This window comes from Hyla sarda, chromosome 2 (genome assembly GCF_029499605.1).
Source record: "Hyla sarda isolate aHylSar1 chromosome 2, aHylSar1.hap1, whole genome shotgun sequence".
In the NCBI taxonomy this organism is placed as follows: Eukaryota; Metazoa; Chordata; class Amphibia; order Anura; family Hylidae; genus Hyla; species Hyla sarda.
The window spans coordinates 2,559,933-2,578,705 of NC_079190.1; the positions used below are offsets into that span (position 1 = coordinate 2,559,933).

Sequence of the window (18,773 nt, forward strand, 5' to 3'; positions counted from 1 at the left end):
TACCAATCGACTTGGGATGTCAATATTCTCTTACAATATATCATTTCCTTAGGGGATAATCATTCCCTTTCCTTAAAATCCCTATCTTTGAAACTCACTGCACTTCTCTTTATTCAGTATTTTATCCCTCTTTTCCTCATCAAAAACACCTCTGCGTAGTTTCCTGCCTTCAGGCTTATGAACAGAGAACTTTTCGTAACCATTCTGACACTCAATTTCTCATTTCTTTCTGTAAACCCTACCATCCTGTATCATCTCCTTTAGCTAGATGGATGAAACAGATTATGCAATCGGCAGGAGTTGACATTTCTATCTTTAAAGCCCACTCCTCCAGAGGAGCCATGTCCACAAAATTAAAACAATCAGGGGTATCCTTGTCGGATATCCTTAAAGCCGTAATTGAACTTCGGAATCAACTTTTAAAACCTTTTATTTCAGACCAGATCCCCATGTTTCTATGAATATTATTTAATGTTCATTTCTGCATGCTTTATCGTTAAATCTGATCAAGTTTATTATTATTTAAGCTTTAAACTTGCAAAATGGAGCCTCCAGTCTTGTAATAAAATTGGAGATTTTCCTAGTCCTTATGAAGGAAAATATGGATTTTATTAAAGACAGGAGGCGAACATTTTCCCTCCCTTTATCCCATCCCTTTATTATTATTCAGGAAGAGCAAAGAAATGAGGAGGCACTCACGGTTTTGTCGGGGTGACAGCAGGCTTCTTTATTTCAGGTGCGGCATGCGATCATCGCCGTGGGACGCCAGACCAGTGCAAACAGGTAGTGACAAATGTTTCACGCCCCTTCTGGACGTTTCTTCAGACTCACCTTCCCCCTGCTTCACGCACAGGTAAATAGTCCACCCAGCGTGACGTCAGGGGGAAGGGTTATTGTCTTGATGTGAAGTAAAACCACAAATTTTTAAAAACAAGACAACTGTATGCGAAAATCAAACATGGGAAGCAACGTGATTATATTTATAAAAATACACTAAGATCAAGGCGATCATTCAAGCCCAAGTTACCTTGAGCATTGAGTTCGAGGATCAGTCTCGCCTCTCGTTGCAACAGGGTTTTAAGCCGGTCCATGCCCTCCTTTTGATTAACCCTTTCTATGCCTAAAAAGGTAAGGCAGGAGGCATCACTGGAATGGCAGGTTACAATATGCTCAATCAACCTAGGGCTACCATGTCCTGTTTTTATGGAATGCACATGTTCCCTAAATCTAATATTAAGGGCTCTTTTAGTGCACCCTATATAAAACCTCTTGCAGGGGCAGAGTATTGCATAGATAACAAAATTAGTCCGACAGCAAATTACATCCTTGAATCTAATATTTTTACCTCCAATATTTATGGTTTTCTCTGGATTGATGAAACTACACCAGTTACAAGAATTACAGCGATAGTTTCCTGGGGATAAAGTTCTGTTCAACCAGTTCTTATCTTGTTTTTTTGTCTCAAATTTACTTTGAACTAATTCGTTTTTCAGATTCCTAGTTTTACGGAACGCTATCAAGGGTTTATTTTTAGTAATATCCCTTAAATTAGTGTCGTTCTGCACCAAGAACCAATTATCACAAATGATTTTCTTAATTTTTTCGGCCATCGGGCTGAATTGAAAAGAAAAAGTAAAGGGAGGAGATTTCTCCTTTCTTTGATCACTGTATTTCTTGTTGTAAAACTTTTGTCCTTTCAGAAGGTCACTTCTTTTTTGTTTAGAAGCTCTTTCTAGAGCCTGAATTAGGATAGGTTCTGGATAACCTCTAATTAATAGGCGTTTTTTCAAGTCCATTGCCTGCAACAAAAAATCTTCGTCGCTGCTATTAACTCTTTTTAAGCGCAAAAATTGTCCATATGGGACAGCTTTTTTTACGTGTATGGGGTGATAAGACCCGTAAGACCTATTGTCTCCGGTGTGGGGACCCTAACCGAACCCATCTCAAAATTTGTGGACTGGTTACTTCATCCACTTCTATCTGAAATTCCATCCCTAGTCAAGGATACTAATGAGTTTTTGTTAACTTTAGAAGGACTTTCATGGCCAGCAGACTGTATCCTTACGTCTGTGGACATAGAAAGCCTCTACACAAGTATACCTCAAGATCTAGCAGTAGAGGTTGTACGAGATTTATTATCGTCTTCCGATAAGAGTACAACATGCATTGACTTCATCTGTGAATCTCTTGAATTTATTTTATCAAACAACTCCTTTAAATTCGGTGAACAATGGTTCACACAGACGGGAGGCGTAGCCATGGGTACGCCAGTGGCGTGTACACTGGCTAACCTGTTTGTAGCTATGTTTGAGAAAAAATATATATTTTCCGGTAAAAATAAACATTTGAAGTCGATAGCATGCTATAGACGTTTCGTGGATGACGTGTTCATTGTATGGACAGACACGGAGTCCGCTTTTGCGGACTTCGTGTCTGAACTGAACGCATCCAATGACATGAATTTGAAATTTACTAGCAAAGTAGGTGGCAGAGAATTAGAATTCTTAGACGTATTGATAAACTTAGAGAATAATAGCCTAAAAACAAAAGGCTATGGCAAGCCCACTGCCTGCAACTCGTTGCTGCATTACGGGTCTTATCACCCCATACACGTAAAAAAAGCTGTCCCATATGGACAATTTTTGCGCTTAAAAAGAGTTAATAGCAGCAACGAAGATTTTTTGTTGCAGGCAATGGACTTGAAAAAACGCCTATTAATTAGAGGTTATCCAGAACCTATCCTAAATCAGGCTCTAGAAAGAGCTTCTAAACAAAAAAGAAGTGACCTTCTGAAAGGACAAAAGTTTTACAACAAGAAATACAGTGATCAAAGAAAGGAGAAATCTCCTCCCTTTACTTTTTCTTTTCAATTCAGCCCGATGGCCGAAAAAATTAAGAAAATCATTTGTGATAATTGGTTCTTGGTGCAGAACGACACTAATTTAAGGGATATTACTAAAAATAAACCCTTGATAGCGTTCCGTAAAACTAGGAATCTGAAAAACGAATTAGTTCAAAGTAAATTTGAGACAAAAAAACAAGATAAGAACTGGTTGAACAGAACTTTATCCCCAGGAAACTATCGCTGTAATTCTTGTAACTGGTGTAGTTTCATCAATCCAGAGAAAACCATAAATATTGGAGGTAAAAAATATTAGATTCAAGGATGTAATTTGCTGTCGGACTAATTTTGTTATCTATGCAATACTCTGCCCCTGCAAGAGGTTTTATATAGGGTGCACTAAAAGAGCCCTTAATATTAGATTTAGGGAACATGTGCATTCCATAAAAACAGGACATGGTAGCCCTAGGTTGATTGAGCATATTGTAACCTGCCATTCCAGTGATGCCTCCTGCCTTACCTTTTTAGGCATAGAAAGGGTTAATCAAAAGGAGGGCATGGACCGGCTTAAAACCCTGTTGCAACGAGAGGCGAGACTGATCCTCAAACTCAATGCTCAAGGTAACTTGGGCTTGAATGATCGCCTTGATCTTAGTGTATTTTTATAAATATCATCACGTTGCTTCCCATGTTTGATTTTCGCATACAGTTGTCTTGTTTTTAAAAATTTGTGGTTTTACTTCACATCAAGACAATAACCCTTCCCCCTGACGTCACGCTGGGTGGACTATTTACCTGTGCGTGAAGCAGGGGGAAGGTGAGTCTGAAGAAACGTCCAGAAGGGGCGTGAAACATTTGTCACTACCTGTTTGCACTGGTCTGGCGTCCCACGCCGATGATCGCATGCCGCACCTGAAATAAAGAAGCCTGCTGTCACCCCGACAAAACCGTGAGTGCCTCCTCATTTCTTTGCTCTTCCTGGATTCTACTGTGTATACTTTAGAGGATTGAGAACCCGGTCTGTCACGGACGGCATTACCCCATCACTCCCTGCCTTCCCAGCATTTGGTTGCGTGAGAGCTCATAGAACAAATAGGGTGTTGCCGCAGCTGTGCCGGTGCTGTCTCTACGTTGTGAACCTTTATTATTATTGTTGTTTTCTGTCTCCATCTTTTTTAGTGTAACACACGGACTGTCAAGGATCTTCGTGTCAACAGGATTTTCATCCATTCCACATCTTATAAGACCTGTTTCCAGTTTCTCATGAAGTTCACTTCCGTTTATCCTTCTTCAGGACTGTTATCCACAATCTTCTCAGACTTCTAAAGACTATTCTCGTTGAAGATGATTTATTTCTTCATATATTGTTTCTTCATTCCAACAAATTATTGGACTTGTGTCTTTTTCCTTATTTTGTTATATTATAACGTTTTGCATCAAAGAAGAGGAATTATTGTAAGTTACCTTGCCTCATATCACCTGTGCTAGCCTTTCATTGGCTGCATGATGCACTTCATTTGCATATGTAACGTTTTTTCTATACACTATTGTTTCATCTTGCTGCTAACATTTAAAGTAGTAAAGAATGCAAAATGTTCACCTCCTGTCTTTAATAAAATCCATATTTTCCTTCATAAGGACTAGGAAAATCTCCAATTACTAGGAATAAACCCCCCTTACGTATTTTACAAGCAAGGGGGGGGGGGGGTTATCCCTAATAATCAGCACTCTATATAATATAATGGGTTTATCCCTAATAATCAGCACTTTATATAATGTAAATTAGCTTTTGCATTGTCACCTTTTCCACTTTGCTCCCTATTTTTCTACTGTAAATTGTCCCGGTTTGCCGCCTTTTTCTTGCTGTTTTCCTCCTTTAAAAAAAATGTTTTTACTGTATGTCCCTTTGTCGTAATATTTTTTGTGAGTAGCTCCAATTTTTGGGGATAATTTGATTATTGGGCGTCTACACTTATACACTATATACACGTTTGGGGTGTACTTGACTATAGGGGTATGGAGACCAAGTACCTTATTACTATATGTGGGATTTTATCCCTGTGTACAGTAGCCCCTAGATCCCCGTGCAGAGGGACACTAGTTCACACTCCTCCTCACCTGACCCCGAGACTCCTCAATCTTCTCATGGAGACGTCTCCTTAGTAAGTCAACTGTGGAGAAGGAGCTCAGAGTGATGTCTGTAGAGAAGAGGAAGAGATTAGACCCCAACATATATACACAGTATAAATAACACTAGAGGATGATGGGATACTGCCCTCCCACCCCCATACACATAAATATGTCTAACTATATCTCACAGTGAAAATATATAATATATATATGCAAATCATGAAATGTTGCAGTATCCTGTAATAACCTTTTTTATTGGACTAACAGCATTTTGTAGAGAAGCTTTCGGGATTCCTCCCTTTATCAAGTCCAAAGTAAATCTAAGCTCACAAGCAGAAAACACAGGTTACATCTCACAGATATGCAGGGGTTAAGACAATAGATGTGGAGAATTTACACTAAGATGGGCCATAAATTGTCCTGTTATGGGAACACAGACTAAATAGATAAGGATGAGAAAAAGGGGGAGGGAGGGGGGAGCAGGGGAGAGACTGTAATTAGCAGGACATAGTGAGATGTAAAAGAGAACACAGTGCAGGATATATAAGGGAATACAGTATATAGTACAGGAGATATAAGGGAATACAGTATATAGTACAGGATATATAAGAGAATACAGTATATAGTACAGGAGATATAAGGGAATACAGTATATAGTACAGGATATATAAGGGAATACAGTATATAGTACAGGAGATATAAGGGAATACAGTATATAGTACAGGATATATAAGAGAATACAGTATATAGTACAGGATATATAAGGGAATACAGTATATAGTACAGGAGATATAAGGGAATACAGTATATAGTACAGGATATATAAGGGAATACAGTATATAGTACAGGATATATAAGGGAATACAGTATATAGTGCAGGATATATAAGGGAATACAGTATATAGTGCAGGATATAAGAGAATACAGTATATAGTACAGGATATATAAGAGAATACAGTATATAGTACAGGATATAAGAGAATACAGTATATAGTACAGGATATAAGAGAATACAGTATATAGTACAGGATATATAAGGGAATACAGTATATAGTACAGGATATATAAGGGAATACAGTATATAGTACAGGATATATAAGGGAATACAGTATATAGTACAGGATATATAAGGGAATACAGTATATAGTGCAGGATATATAAGGGAATACAGTATATAGTGCAGGATATAAGAGAATACAGTATATAGTACAGGATATATAAGAGAATACAGTATATAGTACAGGATATAAGAGAATACAGTATATAGTACAGGATATAAGAGAATACAGTATATAGTACAGGATATATAAGAATACAGTATATAGTACAGGATATAAGAGAATACAGTATATAGTACAGGATATAAGAGAATACAGTATATAGTACAGGATATATAAGAATACAGTATATAGTACAGGATATAAGAGAATACAGTATATAGTACAGGATATAAGAGAATACAGTATATAGTACAGGATATAAGAGAATACAGTATATAGTACAGGATATATAAGAGAATACAGTATATAGTACAGGATATAAGAGAATACAGTATATAGTACAGGATATAAGAGAATACAGTATATAGTACAGGATATAAGAGAATACAGTATATAGTACAGGATATATAAGAATACAGTATATAGTACAGGATATAAGAGAATACAGTATATAGTACAGGATATATAAGAGAATACAGTATATAGTACAGGATATAAGAGAATACAGTATATAGTACAGGATATAAGAGAATACAGTATATAGTACAGGATATAAGAGAATACAGTATATAGTACAGGATATATGAGAATACAGTATATAGTACAGGAGATATAAGAGAATACAGTATATAGTACAGGATATATAAGAGAATACAGTATATAGTACAGGATATATAAGAGAATACAGTATATAGTACAGGATATATAAGAGAATACAGTATATAGTACAGGATATATAAGGGAATACAGTATATAGTACAGGATATAAGAGAATACAGTATATAGTACAGGATATATAAGGGAATACAGTATATAGTACAGGATATATAAGGGAATACAGTATATAGTACAGGATATATAAGGGAATACAGTATATAGTACAGGATATATAAGGGAATACAGTATATAGTACAGGATATATAAGGGAATACAGTATATAGTACAGGATATATAAGGGAATACAGTATATAGTACAGGATATATAAGAGAATACAGTATATAGTACAGGATATATAAGGGAATACAGTATATAGTACAGGATATATAAGGGAATACAGTATATAGTACAGGATATATAAGGGAATACAGTATATAGTACAGGATATATAAGGGGATACAGTATATAGTACAGGATATATAAGGGGATACAGTATATAGTACAGGATATATAAGGGAATACAGTATATAGTACAGGATATATAAGGGAATACAGTATATAGTACAGGATATATAAGGGAATACAGTATATAGTACAGGATATATAAGAGAATACAGTATATAGTACAGGATATATAAGAGAATACAGTATATAGTACAGGATATATAAGAGAATACAGTATATAGTGCAGGAGATATAAGGGAATACAGTATATAGTGCAGGATATATAAGGGAATACAGTATATAGTACAGGATATATAAGAGACTACAGTATATAGTGCAGGAGATATAAGGGAATACAGTATATAGTGCAGGAGATATAAGGGAATACAGTATATAGTGCAGGATATATAAGAGAATACAGTATATAGTGCAGGATATATAAGAGAATACAGTATATAGTACAGGATATATAAGAGAATACAGTATATAGTACAGGATATATAAGGGTATACAGTATATAGTACAGGATATATAAGAGAATACAGTATATAGTACAGGATATATAAGAGAATACAGTATATAGTACAGGATATATAAGAGAATACAGTATATAGTACAGGATATATAAGAGAATACAGTATATAGTACAGGATATATAAGGGAATACAGTATATAGTACAGGATATATAAGGGAATACAGTATATAGTACAGGATATATAAGAGAATACAGTATATAGTACAGGATATATAAGAGAATACAGTATATAGTACAGGATATATAAGAGAATACAGTATATAGTACAGGATATATAAGAGAATACAGTATATAGTACAGGATATATAAGGGAATACAGTATATAGTACAGGATATATAAGAGAATACAGTATGTATATAGTACAGGATATATAAGAGAATACAGTATATAGTACAGGATATATAAGAGAATACAGTATATAGTACAGGATATATAAGAGAATACAGTATATAGTACAGGATATATAAGAGAATACAGTATATAGTACAGGATATATAAGGGAATACAGTATATAGTACAGGATATATAAGGGAATACAGTATATAGTACAGGATATATAAGAGAATACAGTATATAGTACAGGATATATAAGAGAATACAGTATATAGTACAGGATATATAAGAGAATACAGTATATAGTACAGGATATATAAGGGAATACAGTATATAGTACAGGATATATAAGGGAATACAGTATATAGTACAGGATATATAAGAGAATACAGTATATAGTACAGGATATATAAGGGAATACAGTATATAGTACAGGAGATATAAGGGAATACAGTATATAGTACAGGAGATATAAGGGAATACAGTATATAGTAAAGGATATATAAGGGAATACAGTATATAGTACAGGGATATATAAGGGAATACAGTATATAGTAAAGGATATATAAGGGAATACAGTATATAGTACAGGTTATACAAAATTTTGATAATGAGATAAGAAGCTCAAATCCACATTAAGTCCCCTTCTTATCTCAGTATCAAAATTTCTTCTATCTCCTGCACTATATACTGTATTCCCTTATATATCCTGTACTATATACTGTATTCCCTTATATATCCTGTACTATATACTGTATTCTCTTATATATCCTGCACTATATACTGTATTCTCTTATATATCCTGCACTATATACTGTATTCCCTTATATCTCCTGCACTATATACTGTATTCCCTTATATCTCCTGCACTATATACTGTATTCCCTTATATCTCCTGCACTATATACTGTATTCCCTTATATCTCCTGCACTATATACTGTATTCCCTTATATCTCCTGCACTATATACTGTATTCCCTTATATCTCCTGCACTATATACTGTATTCCCTTATATCTCCTGCACTATATACTGTATTCCCTTATATCTCCTGCACTATATACTGTATTCCCTTATATCTCCTGCACTATATACTGTATTCCCTTATATCTCCTGCACTATATACTGTATTCCCTTATATCTCCTGCACTATATACTGTATTCCCCTTATATCTCCTGCACTATATACTGTATTCCCTTATATCTCCTGCACTATATACTGTATTCCCTTATATCTCCTGCACTATATACTGTATTCCCTTATATCTCCTGCACTATATACTGTATTCCCTTATATCTCCTGCACTATATACTGTATTCCCTTATATCTCCTGCACTATATACTGTATTCCCTTATATCTCCTGCACTATATACTGTATTCCCTTATATCTCCTGCACTATATACTGTATTCCCTTATATCTCCTGCACTATATACTGTATTCCCTTATATCTCCTGCACTATAATACTGTATTCCCTTATATCTCCTGCACTATATACTGTATTCCCTTATATCTCCTGCACTATATACTGTATTCCCTTATATCTCCTGCACTATATACTGTATTCCCTTATATCTCCTGCACTATATACTGTATTCCCTTATATCTCCTGCACTATATACTGTATTCCCTTATATCTCCTGCACTATATACTGCATTCCCTTATATCTCCTGCACTATATACTGCATTCCCTTATATCTCCTGCACTATATACTGCATTCCCTTATATCTCCTGCACTATATACTGCATTCCCTTATATCTCCTGCACTATATACTGCATTCCCTTATATCTCCTGCACTATATACTGCATTCCCTTATATCTCCTGCACTATATACTGCATTCCCTTATATCTCCTGCACTATATACTGCATTCCCTTATATCTCCTGCACTATATAACTGCATTCCCTTATATCTCCTGCACTATATACTGCATTCCCTTATATCTCCTGCAGCTATATACTGCATTCCCTTATATCTCCTGCGCTATATACTGCATTCCCTTATATCTCCTGCGCTATATACTGCATTCCCTTATATATCTCCTGCGCTATATACTGCATTCCCTTATATCTCCTGCGCTATATACTGCATTCCCTTATATCTCCTGCGCTATATACTGCATTCCCTTATATCTCCTGCGCTATATACTGCATTCCCTTATATATCTCCTGCGCTATATACTGCATTCCCCTTATATATCTCCTGCGCTATATACTGTATTCCCTTATATATCTCCTGCGCTATATACTGTATTCCCTTATATATCTCCTGCGCTATATACTGTATTCCCTTATATCTCCTGCGCTATATACTGTATTCCCTTATATCTCCTGCGCTATATACTGTATTCCCTTATATCTCCTGCGCTATATACTGTATTCCCTTATATCTCCTGCGCTATATACTGTATTCCCTTATATCTCCTGCGCTATATACTGTATTCCCTTATATCTCCTGCGCTATATACTGTATTCCCTTATATCTCCTGCGTCTATATACTGTATTCCCTTATATCTCCTGCGCTATATACTGTATTCCCTTATATCTCCTGCGCTATATACTGTATTCCCTTATATCTCCTGCGCTATATACTGTATTCCCTTATATCTCCTGCGCTATATACTGTATTCCCTTATATCTCCTGCGCTATATACTGTATTCCCTTATATATCCTGCGCTATATACTGTATTCCCTTATATATCCTGCGCTATATACTGTATTCCCTTATATCTCCTGCGCTATATACTGTATTCTCTTATATATCCTGTGCTATATACTGTATTCCCTTATATATCCTGTACTATATACTGTATTCCCTTATATATCCTTACTATATACTGTATTTAAACAAACAACAAAAACGTGGTTTCAAATGGCTGGAAGTGCTCAACCCCAAATGCGGTTGTGCATTTATACTGGGGGAGCAGATCCTGCCCTTGTAGTCCGTTGCTAAGGGGCGATCCCGAGCATAAAAATGCATACAATGGAGGATGCCTGCAGCGGACTACAAGTGCCACTATATACTGTATTCCCTTATATATATATCCTGTACTACATACTGTATTCCCTTATATATATATCCTGTACTACATACTGTATTCCCTTATATATATATCCTGTGTACTACATACTGTATTCCCTTATATATATATCCTGTACTACATACTGTATTCCCTTATATATATATCCTGTACTACATACTGTATTCCCTTATATATATCCTGTACTACATACTGTATTCCCTTATATATATCCTGTACTACATACTGTATTCCCTTATATATATCCTGTACTACATACTGTATTCCCTTATATATATCCTGTACTACATACTGTATTCCCTTATATATATCCTGTACTACATACTGTATTCCCTTATATATATCCTGTACTACATACTGTATTCCCTTATATATATCCTGTACTACATACTGTATTCCCTTATATATATCCTGTACTACATACTGTATTCCCTTATATATATCCTGTACTACATACTGTATTCCCTTATATATATCCTGTACTACATACTGTATTCCCTTATATATATCCTGTACTACATACTGTATTCCCTTATATATATCCTGTACTACATACTGTATTCCCTTATATATATCCTGTACTACATACTGTATTCCCTTATATATATCCTGTACTACATACTGTATTCCCTTATATATATCCTGTACTACATACTGTATTCCCTTATATATATCCTGTACTACATACTGTATTCCCTTATATATATCCTGTACTACATACTGTATTCCCTTATATATATCCTGTACTACATACTGTATTCCCTTATATATATCCTGTACTACATACTGTATTCCCTTATATATATCCTGTACTACATACTGTATTCCCTTATATATATCCTGTACTACATACTGTATTCCCTTATATATATCCTGTACTACATACTGTATTCCCTTATATATATCCTGTACTACATACTGTATTCCCTTATATATATCCTGTACTACATACTGTATTCCCTTATATATATCCTGTACTACATACTGTATTCCCTTATATATATCCTGTACTACATACTGTATTCCCTTATATATATCCTGTACTACATACTGTATTCCCTTATATATATCCTGTACTACATACTGTATTCCCTTATATATATCCTGTACTACATACTGTATTCCCTTATATATATCCTGTACTACATACTGTATTCCCTTATATATATCCTGTACTACATACTGTATTCCCTTATATATATCCTGTACTACATACTGTATTCCCTTATATATATCCTGTACTACATACTGTATTCCCTTATATATATCCTGTACTACATACTGTATTCCCTTATATATATCCTGTACTACATACTGTATTCCCTTATATATATCCTGTACTACATACTGTATTCCCTTATATATATCCTGTACTACATACTGTATTCCCTTATATATATCCTGTACTACATACTGTATTCCCTTATATATATCCTGTACTACATACTGTATTCCCTTATATATATCCTGTACTACATACTGTATTCCCTTATATATATCCTGTACTACATACTGTATTCCCTTATATATATCCTGTACTACATACTGTATTCCCTTATATATATCCTGTACTACATACTGTATTCCCTTATATATATCCTGTACTACATACTGTATTCCCTTATATATATCCTGTACTACATACTGTATTCCCTTATATATATCCTGTACTACATACTGTATTCCCTTATATATATCCTGTACTACATACTGTATTCCCTTATATATATCCTGTACTACATACTGTATTCCCTTATATATATCCTGTACTACATACTGTATTCCCTTATATATATCCTGTACTACATACTGTATTCCCTTATATATATCCTGTACTACATACTGTATTCCCTTATATATATCCTGTACTACATACTGTATTCCCTTATATATATCCTGTACTACATACTGTATTCCCTTATATATATCCTGTACTACATACTGTATTCCCTTATATATATCCTGTACTACACACTGTATTCCCTTATATATATCCTGTACTACACACTGTATTCCCTTATATATATCCTGTACTACACACTGTATTCCCTTATATATATCCTGTACTACACACTGTATTCCCTTATATATATCCTGTACTACACACTGTATTCCCTTATATATATCCTGTACTACACACTGTATTCCCTTATATATATCCTGTACTACACACTGTATTCCCTTATATATATCCTGTACTACACACTGTATTCCCTTATATATATCCTGTACTACACACTGTATTCCCTTATATATATCCTGTACTACACACTGTATTCCCTTATATATATCCTGTACTACACACTGTATTCCCTTATATATATCCTGTACTACACACTGTATTCCCTTATATATATCCTGTACTACACACTGTATTCCCTTATATATATCCTGTACTACACACTGTATTCCCTTATATATATCCTGTACTACACACTGTATTCCCTTATATATATCCTGTACTACACACTGTATTCCCTTATATATATCCTGTACTACACACTGTATTCCCTTATATATATCCTGTACTACACACTGTATTCCCTTATATATATCCTGTACTACACACTGTATTCCCTTATATATATCCTGTACTACACACTGTATTCCCTTATATATATCCTGTACTACACACTGTATTCCCTTATATATATCCTGTACTACACACTGTATTCCCTTATATATATCCTGTACTACACACTGTATTCCCTTATATATATCCTGTACTACACACTGTATTCCCTTATATATATCCTGTACTACACACTGTATTCCCTTATATATATCCTGTACTATATACTGTATTCCCTTATATATATATATCCTGTACTATATACTGTATTCCCTTATATATATATATCCTGTACTACATACTGTATTCCCTTATATATATATATCCTGTACTACATACTGTATTCCCTTATATATATATCCTGTACTACACACTGTATTCCCTTATATATCCTGTACTACACACTGTATTCCCTTATATATATCCTGTACTACACACTGTATTCCCTTATATATATCCTGTACTACACACTGTATTCCCTTATATATATCCTGTACTATATACTGTATTCCCTTATATATATCCTGTACTATATACTGTATTCCCTTATATATATCCTGTACTATATACTGTATTCCCTTATATATATCCTGTACTATATACTGTATTCCCTTATATATATCCTGTACTATATACTGTATTCCCTTATATATATCCTGTACTATATACTGTATTCCCTTATATATATCCTGTACTATATACTGCATTCCCTTATATATATCCTGTACTATATACTGCATTCCCTTATATATATCCTGTACTATATACTGCATTCCCTTATATATATCCTGTACTATATACTGTATTCCCTTATATATATCCTGTACTATATACTGTATTCCCTTATATATATCCTGTACTATATACTGTATTCCCTTATATATATCCTGTACTATATACTGTATTCCCTTATATATATCCTGTACTATATACTGTATTCCCTTATATATATCCTGTACTATATACTGTATTCTCTTATATATATCCTGTACTATATACTGTATTCTCTTATATATATCCTGTACTATATACTGTATTCCCTTATATATCCTGTACTATATACTGTATTCCCTTATATATCCTGCACTATATACTGTATTCCCTTATATATCCTGCACTATATACTGTATTCCCTTATATCTCCTGCACTATATACTGTATTCCCTTATATCTCCTGCACTATATACTGTATTCTCTTATATATCCTGCACTATATACTGTATTCTCTTATATATCCTGCACTATATACTGTATTCTCTTATATATCCTGTACTATATACTGTATTCCCTTATATCTCCTGTACTATATACTGTATTCCCTTATATCTCCTGTACTATATACTGTATTCCCTTATATCTCCTGTACTATATACTGTATTCTCTTATATCCTGTACTATATACTGTATTCTCTTATATATCCTGTACTATATACTGTATTCTCTTATATATCCTGTACTATATACTGTATTCCCTTATATATCCTGTACTATATACTGTATTCCCTTATATATCCTGTACTATATACTGTATTCTCTTATATATCCTGTACTATATACTGTATTCCCTTATATATCCTGTACTATATACTGTATTCCCTTATATATCCTGTACTATATACTGTATTCCCTTATATATCCTGTACTATATACTGTATTCCCTTATATATCCTGTACTATATACTGTATTCCCTTATATCTCCTGTACTATATACTGTATTCCCTTATATCTCCTGTACTATATACTGTATTATCTTATATCTCCTGTACTATATACTGTATTCCCTTATATCCTGTACTATATACTGTATTCCCTTATATATCCTGTACTATATACTGTATTCCCTTATATATCCTGCACTATATACTGTATTCCCTTATATATCCTGTACTATATACTGTATTCTCTTATATATCCTGTACTATATACTGTATTCTCTTATATATCCTGTACTATATACTGTATTCTCTTATATATCCTGTACTATATACTGTATTCCCTTATATCCTGCACTATATACTGTATTCCCTTATATATCCTGCACTATATACTGTATTCTCTTATATATCCTGTACTATATACTGTATTCTCTTATATATCCTGTACTATATACTGTATTCTCTTATATCCTGTACTATATACTGTATTCTCTTATATCCTGTACTATATACTGTATTCTCTTATATATCCTGTACTATATACTGTATTCCCTTATATATCCTGCACTATATACTGTATTCCCTTATATATCCTGTACTATATACTGTATTCCCTTATATATCCTGTACTATATACTGTATTCCCTTATATATCCTGTACTATATACTGTATTCTCTTATATATCCTGTACTATATACTGTATTCTCTTATATCCTGTACTATATACTGTATTCTCTTATATCCTGTACTATATACTGTATTCTCTTATATATCCTGTACTATATACTGTATTCTCTTATATATCCTGTACTATATACTGTATTCCCTTATATATCCTGCACTATATACTGTATTCCCTTATATATCCTGCACTATATACTGTATTCCCTTATATATCCTGCACTATATACTGTATTCTCTTATATATCCTGTACTATATACTGTATTCCCTTATATATCCTGCACTATATACTGTATTCCCTTATATATCCTGCACTATATACTGTATTCCCTTATATATCCTGCACTATATACTGTATTCCCTTATATATCCTGTACTATATACTGTATTCTCTTATATATCCTGTACTATATACTGTATTCCCTTATATCTCCTGTACTATATACTGTATTCTCTTATATATCCTGTACTATATACTGTATTCTCTTATATATCCTGCACTATATACTGTATTCCCTTATATATCCTGCACTATATACTGTATTCCCTTATATCTCCTGCACTATATACTGTATTCCCTTATATCTCCTGTACTATATACTGTATTCCCTTATATCTCCTGTACTATATACTGTATTCCCTTATATATCCTGTACTATATACTGTATTCTCTTATATATCCTGTACTATATACTGTATTCTCTTATATATCCTGTACTATATACTGTATTCCCTTATATATCCTGTACTATATACTGTATTCCCTTATATATCCTGTACTATATACTGTATTCCCTTATATATCCTGTACTATATACTGTATTCCCTTATATATCCTGTACTATATACTGTATTCTCTTATATATCCTGTACTATATACTGTATTCTCTTATATATCCTGTACTATATACTGTATTCCCTTATATATCCTGTACTATATACTGTATTCCCTTATATATCCTGTACTATATACTGTATTCTCTTATATATCCTGTACTATATACTGTATTCCCTTATATATCCTGTACTATATACTGTATTCCCTTATATATCCTGTACTATATACTGTATTCCCTTATATATCCTGTACTATATACTGTATTCCCTTATATATCCTGTACTATATACTGTATTCCCTTATATCTCCTGTACTATATACTGTATTCCCTTATATCTCCTGTACTATATACTGTATTATCTTATATCTCCTGTACTATATACTGTATTCCCTTATATCCTGTACTATATACTGTATTCCCTTATATATCCTGTACTATATACTGTATTCCCTTATATATCCTGCACTATATACTGTATTCCCTTATATATCCTGTACTATATACTGTATTCTCTTATATATCCTGTACTATATACTGTATTCTCTTATATATCCTGTACTATATACTGTATTCTCTTATATATCCTGTACTATATACTGTATTCCCTTATATCCTGCACTATATACTGTATTCCCTTATATATCCTGCACTATATACTGTATTCTCTTATATATCCTGTACTATATACTGTATTCTCTTATATATCCTGTACTATATACTGTATTCTCTTATATCCTGTACTATATACTGTATTCTCTTATATCCTGTACTATATACTGTATTCTCTTATATATCCTGTACTATATACTGTATTCCCTTATATATCCTGCACTATATACTGTATTCCCTTATATATCCTGTACTATATACTGTATTCCCTTATATATCCTGTACTATATACTGTATTCCCTTATATATCCTGTACTATATACTGTATTCTCTTATATATCCTGTACTATATACTGTATTCTCTTATATCCTGTACTATATACTGTATTCTCTTATATCCTGTACTATATACTGTATTCTCTTATATATCCTGTACTATATACTGTATTCTCTTATATATCCTGTACTATATACTGTATTCCCTTATATATCCTGCACTATATACTGTATTCCCTTATATATCCTGCACTATATACTGTATTCCCTTATATATCCTGCACTATATACTGTATTCTCTTATATATCCTGTACTATATACTGTATTCTCTTATATATCCTGCACTATATACTGTATTCCCTTATATATCCTGTACTATATACTGTATTCCCTTATATATCCTGTACTATATACTGTATTCTCTTATATATCCTGTACTATATACTGTATTCCCTTATATATCCTGCACTATATACTGTATTCTCTTATATCTCCTGTACTATATACTGTATTCTCTTATATCCTGCACTGTTTTCTTTTACATCTCACTATGTCCTGCTAATTAGTCTCTCCCCTGCTCCCCCCTCCCTCCCCCTTTTTCTCATCCTTATCTATTTAGTCTGTGTTCCCATAACAGGACAATTTATGGCCCATCTTAGTGTAAATTCTCTACATCTATTGTCTTAACCCCTGCATATCTGTGAGATGTAACCTGTGTTTTCTGCTTGTGAGCTTAGATTTACTTTGGACTTGATAAAGGGAGGAATCCCGAAAGCTTCTCTACAAAATGCTGTTAGTCCAATAAAAAAGGTTATTACAGGATACTGCAACATTTCATGATTTGCATCACTGGACTAATACAGCTACTCAAATTTACATATACATACATACATATATATATATAAATATATACACACACACACAC

At 33.4% G+C, this 18,773-nt stretch overlaps 1 protein-coding gene across 1 annotated transcript in view; it reads right to left on the minus strand.

Moving 5' to 3' along the window:
* The window catches only part of SURF6 (surfeit 6), a 40,359-nt gene that overhangs the window by 12,953 nt on the left and 8,633 nt on the right, over window positions 1-18,773 (minus strand). The window contains exon 4 of the mRNA XM_056560251.1: window positions 4,961-5,040. Within this exon, the coding sequence (XP_056416226.1) occupies window positions 4,961-5,040 (80 nt within the window). The remainder of the gene's footprint in view (window positions 1-4,960; window positions 5,041-18,773) is intronic.